The following is a 6,157-nucleotide window of genomic DNA, read 5'->3' on the forward strand; positions in this document are numbered from 1 at the left end:
ATGGTTACAATCTTGGTTGTCGAACAAAACATGTTGTTGGTCTCTTGTACGTGACATCTCAAGTCTGACAGTAGAGAATTTCTTCACACTTTGACCAGTTGCCTGTCAAGGTGAACTGATTGGTAAAACAGTACTGGTTGATCCTAGTTAAGACTTAAGATATTAAGCTTTTTGGGGAAATCAAAACTGAAAATATGAAATTATGCATCTTTTGAATTCTTGGGATTCTGATATCTTAGCTGACCTGTAAAAAAAGGTCTGTTTATTTTGTGAAATTCACACCCATCTAAAATCTTCAGCCAGTTGAGAAAAGACCACAATCTCTCTCTCTCTCTCTCTCTCTCTCTCTCTCTCTCTCTCTCTCTCTCTCTCTCTCTCTCTCTCTCTCTCTCTTTTTCCCTTCCCCAAGAAGACATTTGTCACTTTCCATTTTTAAAGCCTCCCTCCCTCCCTCCCTCTCTCCCCCTCTTCTCAGCAGTAAAACGGAGTTCATGTCTCTCTGCATCTCCCTGAGGCGAACTGATGGCTACACCCAGAGACCCAGACGCACACACAAGACAAAGTGACTGCTCCTTTTATGCCACTTTGTTTATGTTCTACTTCCTCATCTCAGACAGGGAGGCTCTCGCTTTCTCGTCTGCACTTTATTCCGTCTCACTCTCTTTTTCCTCCGTCTTTCTGCTCAATCTCTTTTTGTCACACATCCTCATTTCCCCACAATTTCCGTTTGTTTCATCTGATCCACTTGAGTGCCCCCCCCCCCCTTCCTACTTTGTTACCCTCATTCTTCCCTCATCTTCGTCGTTCCCACCTCACAGATCCCAAATCCTCCAGCATGTGCTTCTCTCTTACTGTGGCCAAAAAACCTGGGGAAATTTCCCACAGGGCGAGGCAACACGAGTTTCCTTCTATGAAATGGACTTGTATCTGAGCCATTGATTTTTCCTCAGCATTATGGGAAGGAGACGGCTCTGAGGTGGAGGCTAAGAGCCGCGCGGTCGATACACATTCTCATCACGACACCGGATGTTGCTCCGATGTCCGATTGGTTTTGGGCGGTAATTGTCAATCGGGCGTCTCTATTAACTGAGCTGCATCAAGCAACGAGAGAGGGACGACAGGGATTAATTGATTTGCATTAAGGATTTACTGTGTACTTTGAATCATGCAGTTTACGGGAAATCTCTGCAGAATATCATCTTCGGCGGACAGAACAGTACGAAGAAAGAAAATCTGTAATATGATTGTATTTATACAAATTGCTTTATTATAACAGACTATTCATGGTTGCTTCTTGTAAATCCGAAGAACATATTTCTGCAACGTCTATAGTGGTTTTTAACAGTGGCTTTAATACAGCTTTTGCATGCACAGCAATGCAACAAGTGATGCAGGTAGTGATTCTTGTATTTGACATCTATTTGCTGTTTGTGTTCAAACATATATATTCATTTATAAACCTTTATAAAATGTGTTTTTGTTAGATCTTGTAATATTTCACCCAGGTTATCTGTTTGCTATTGTCCAGTCTTCTAGCTTCATATATAACGTTTAGACTTCAAATGTCACAAGAGTTAGACGACATTAAGGTGTGTGTGTGAGTGTGTGTGTGTGTGTGTGTGTGAGTGAGTGTGTGTGTGTGTGTGTGTATGTACTGTATTTACAGTAACCCTGGTCTTGCCAACCATCGTAAAAGGCGCCTGGAAGTATGTAGCAATGAACTGCAAAGAGGGGAGTCTCACACACACACACACTTACACACACTCACTCTCTCTCCACATACACCCAAACACACACACACATACCCAAACACACACACACACACACACACACACACACCTCTGTACCAAGTATTTTCCCATCTCAGACAGAGCAGTTTTTTCTCCACCTATCACAGCAGCTGCCATCGGCTCATCTCACAAAACCAGTAATAAGCCCCAGAAGAAGAAGACTGAATGGACAGATAAGACTTTTGGACGTGCTCCTCGGACACAGAGCTCGGCCCATTAGTCGTTCTGTCGGAGGGGTGATCCAGCTCGAGATTAATCGACCGCAGACTAAGCTGAACAGAAAATACAGACAAAATCAGACGAAAGTAGATATTTGCTTCAGAGCGATGCCAGAAATGAAAACAGGGAGTTTCTCGGTGCTTCTCCTGGTCGTTGGTTTGACTTTACGCTGTGGCCTTGTCTGCCAGGGTGAAGCGTTGCCTCCGAATGAAGGAGAAGGCACAGAAGAGGTGGAAGCGTCCAGGCCTCCTCACCTCATCTTCATCATGGTGGACGACCAGGGTTACGCAGACATCGGCTACCACGGCTCAGACATCCACACGCCTGTGCTGGACCAGCTGGCTGCAGACGGGGTCAAACTGGAGAATTATTACGTCCAGCCGATCTGCTCGCCCTCTCGCAGTCAACTAATGACGGGACGGTGAGTTATCACTTCACTGTTCTGACTTTTATCAGTGTCTGATTAGATAGGATTTTTGTCTTTAGGGTTTCAATACGTACAAGGCTAGAAAAGAAACAAATAATTCTGTTATCAAGATCAGTCACCAGATTATTTGTTTTATTGAATTACTGGAATTTCTCAGAGAATGATAAATGGATCTTGATTTAGAAAACCATTTTTAGTAATGTAGATGTAGATCTAGTAAATTTAAAATATGGTTTCATAAGGGGACTGGGCCTTGGTGAGGGAATTACTGACCAACATATACATATATATTTATTCAGTGCAGATTAAAGAGTTTTCTGGTGTATACTGCAAAAAGTAAAATTAGTTCACAGACATTTTGGCTTTATGATGAATAACAGTGTGCGATTGTGTCCAATATTTCCTAAACCCTCTGTGAAATCTCTCATTGCTGTGTGATCGTATAAATCTTATCAAGTTTCTTTCACATCTCACACTCTCCCTCTCTCGCCCTCCCCAGCTACCAGATTCACACCGGACTCCAGCATTCAATCATCCGCCCCCGTCAGCCCCTCTGCCTGCCCCCGGACACACCCACCCTCCCGGAGCGTCTGGTCGAGGCCGGGTACGCCACGCACATGGTGGGTAAATGGCACCTGGGCTTCTGCAGGTCAGGCTGCCTGCCCACGGGACGCGGCTTTCAGAGTTTCCTGGGCACGCTGACCGGCAGCGGAGACCACTTCTCTTATCGGAGCTGTGACGGGGCGGAGGCTTGTGGGTTCGACCTGCACGACGGAGAGCGGCCCGCCTGGGAGTTGACGGGCAACTACTCCACTCTGCTTTACACAGAGAGGTGAGGCACGGCCCTTTAAATGTAACTAGATTCATATATCAGACACACTTGAGACTCTTTTAAAAACTTTCCAACGTTCCCTCCGTCCAACCAGAGTGAAGCAGATACTGAGGAGCCACGACCCGCATAAACCCCTCTTCCTCTATCTGTCCCTTCAGGCCGCCCACACACCCTTACAGGTACCAGATCAGTTTCTGCATCAGTATGATTCCCAGAGCAATCGGCTCCGGCGTCACTATGCAGCCATGCTGAGCTGTCTGGATGACGGGGTTGGACAAGTGGTTCAGCAACTGAAGACAAGTGGCTTCTATGAAAACTCAGTACTGATCTACTCCTCTGATAATGGAGGGCAGCCGCTCTCTGGAGCCAGCAACTGGCCGCTGAGAGGAGGCAAAGGGACTTACTGGGAAGGCGGCATCAGGGCGGTGGGCTTCGTCCACAGTCCCCTCCTGAAGAGGAAGGGTGTGGTGAGCAGGGCGCTGATGCACGTCTCTGACTGGTATCCCACGCTACTGGGGCTGGCAGGGGCCCAGCACTCCCACCTTGACCTCGACGGTCACGACGTGTGGGGCAGTATCAGCGAGGGCCTTCGCTCTCCCCGCACTGAAATCCTCTTCAACATTGACCCGGTCTCCAGGAAGCCTGGAGAGCCATACGACAAGGCACTGGTACTCAACGGGTTTGGGATCTGGGACACGGCCGTGAGGGCTGCGATACGGGCCGGGGACTGGAAGCTATTGACAGGAAATGTGGGTGACGGGGACTGGATCCCACCACAGGCTCTCCCTGTCGGTCCGGAGCGGTGGCAGAGGCTGGAGAAGCGGCGCAACAAGCTGGGGAAATCAGTTTGGCTGTTTAACGTCTCCTCAGACCCCTACGAGAGGACGGACCTGGCAGAGGCTCGTCCAGAGGTGGTGAGACATCTGATGACCAGGCTGGCCGAGTACAACCAGACAGCTGTGACGGCCATGAATCCTCCTGATGACCCTATGGCGGACCCAGAGCTCCATGGAGGGGTATGGGGTCCCTGGCTGGACCTGGAGGGAGAGCAAGGGAACAGCGAGGAGGAGGGTGGCATTAAAGAAAAGATGATGAAGATTAAACACTGCAAGTTATGCAAATTAAAAGCCCTCTTCAAAAAGGTGGCATCACGTCTACACAGGAACACCCTGTTCTAAATGTGTTATTAATCGGACTGACAGGTGTTGACGAGGCTGTATTAAGTGTTAAGACCTGTTATGAACGACTGTTCTCTCAAAGGTGGAGGGGTGAGATGCAATGTATCATTTAAAATGTGAAGATGTGTTGTTTTGCACATTAAAAGCGACAGAAGTATTTTGGAATATACCTTCCTCCTTCCTGAATATAAACTCACCTTTGGACATAAAGTCGTGAATGAAGTTCTTGTCGTAGTTTGATATTTGTGGGTCGGAGGTTTCAGACACGAGAGTGAAAGTAAAAAGGAGATGGAGTCAATTTCAAATACCGAGGAGCAGACGACCAGGCAGGTCAGACAGACATGAGCGACTCGTGATCAGAAGTCGGCAGATAAGGTCGGCAGATAAGCAGGCGAGTTGATAGTCAGAGCATCCAGAGGCGTGCGGCTTGCTGAGCTGACTCACTCTCTGTCCTGCGGCCAAACGGCAGCAGGGTGACTTTGGGCTGTCGCTGGCCTGCATAGGGAGCTGTGTGTGTCTGTGTGTGTGTGTGTGTGTGTCATTGTGCATGTATGTCTACGTTCATGAATACTTTGATTAATACAAATACAGATAGAATGCGTGCGAGTGGAAATGAGGCCCGGAGAGATGGTGAGATGAAGACAGGCACAGAGGACGACCTCGCTGTCTCTCCTGTCCCGATCAGCCAGGAGGACCCTGATGACACAGAGACACCCAGGGCAGTTGTTTTTGTCAAATGTCACCTTGTACTTCTCTTCATAGGGGTTACACACAGTCACTCCTCTTCCCACGACTCACAAGGTCCAGTCTCTGCAGCTGACACCATCATTCGTCTCTGGCCTTTTTAAAACGATATTTAACTCATATTCTGTATTTTAAAATCCTGAGAATCTGATGCAAATGATCTAAACAGAAATATCTACTTAATTTGGGACTTTTATGTGATTCATTCAGATTAATTATTGGGGTAATACTTATTTCAGGTCGTGTGAACATGCAAAAATGGGGAATTTGCAACAGGCAATTTATTAATAAATGGTCATTAAAATGGACAAAATGTTTCTACTCTAGGGAAAGTAGTAATTTTCCCTAGAGTAACTGGTGAACTACTGAGGAAATGATTCAGAAATGACTGACCTTTAAAATATACTACTCTATATTAAGAATGTAAGGATACAAAAATATTTCCTGGATGTGGTTACTGCCATCTTGTGCTTTTAATGTAATTAGGAGCCAGAGTTTGACCTACATTACAGCCAGCATCCATCGTGATATACAGTCTGTGATCTGCATGCATTATGTAGATGTGCAAAAAAGCCCAAACATGTTTTAAGACAAGATTGGATTGGTTGACAGGATGCAGTCCTCCACCTCTCCACCTCTCCACCTCCATCACACACACACACTACATCCTGAACAATGAACACTGGCAAGGAACCTAAACCAGAGATGCACTAGAGCAGTAGTGAGGATGAGTTTCTTAGGGATAGATCCCCGGGACGCCAGAGTTTAGGCTCATGCCGTCTGATTGGATGTGATGGATCTGCTGGTGAAGCTGCTGTTGTGCTGCTGACGTAGCTTTGACAGAAGGGAATTCGGGGGGGGGCTGGTCTCGTTCAGCATGTTCAGGACGCAGCTGCAGCACAGTTAGGTGAGGAGGTCCTCACGTCTGGATGTGAGCATCAGCAGTAAGCACACACACACACATACA

The 6,157-nt window shown here is 47.0% G+C and overlaps 1 protein-coding gene across 1 annotated transcript; it reads left to right on the forward strand.

Annotated features, from left to right (window-relative positions):
- Positions 1–2,125: 2,125 nt before the first annotated feature.
- si:dkey-174i8.1 (arylsulfatase I) lies at positions 2,126–4,446 on the forward strand. Its single transcript, XM_061087704.1, has 3 exons — positions 2,126–2,430; positions 2,936–3,268; positions 3,363–4,446. The coding sequence occupies exons 1-3, from the start codon at positions 2,126–2,128 to the stop codon at positions 4,444–4,446; spliced, it is 1,722 nt and encodes a 573-aa protein (XP_060943687.1).
- The last annotated feature ends 1,711 nt before the right edge of the window (positions 4,447–6,157 follow it).

This window comes from Limanda limanda, chromosome 15 (assembly GCF_963576545.1).
Source record: "Limanda limanda chromosome 15, fLimLim1.1, whole genome shotgun sequence".
NCBI lineage: Eukaryota > Metazoa > Chordata > Actinopteri > Pleuronectiformes > Pleuronectidae > Limanda > Limanda limanda.

What these genes read in the sequence shown, in the direction of transcription:
- si:dkey-174i8.1 (XM_061087704.1), top strand. Translation starts at nt 2,126, where the DNA reads ATGAAAACAGGGAGTTTCTCGGTGCTTCTCCTGGTCGTTGGTTTGACT. An exon ending in AGTCAACTAATGACGGGACG is followed by an intron (nt 2,431 to 2,935) that starts GTGAGTTATCAC and finishes CGCCCTCCCCAG; the next exon opens with CTACCAGATTCACACCGGAC. An exon ending in ACTCTGCTTTACACAGAGAG is followed by an intron (nt 3,269 to 3,362) that starts GTGAGGCACGGC and finishes CCGTCCAACCAG; the next exon opens with AGTGAAGCAGATACTGAGGA.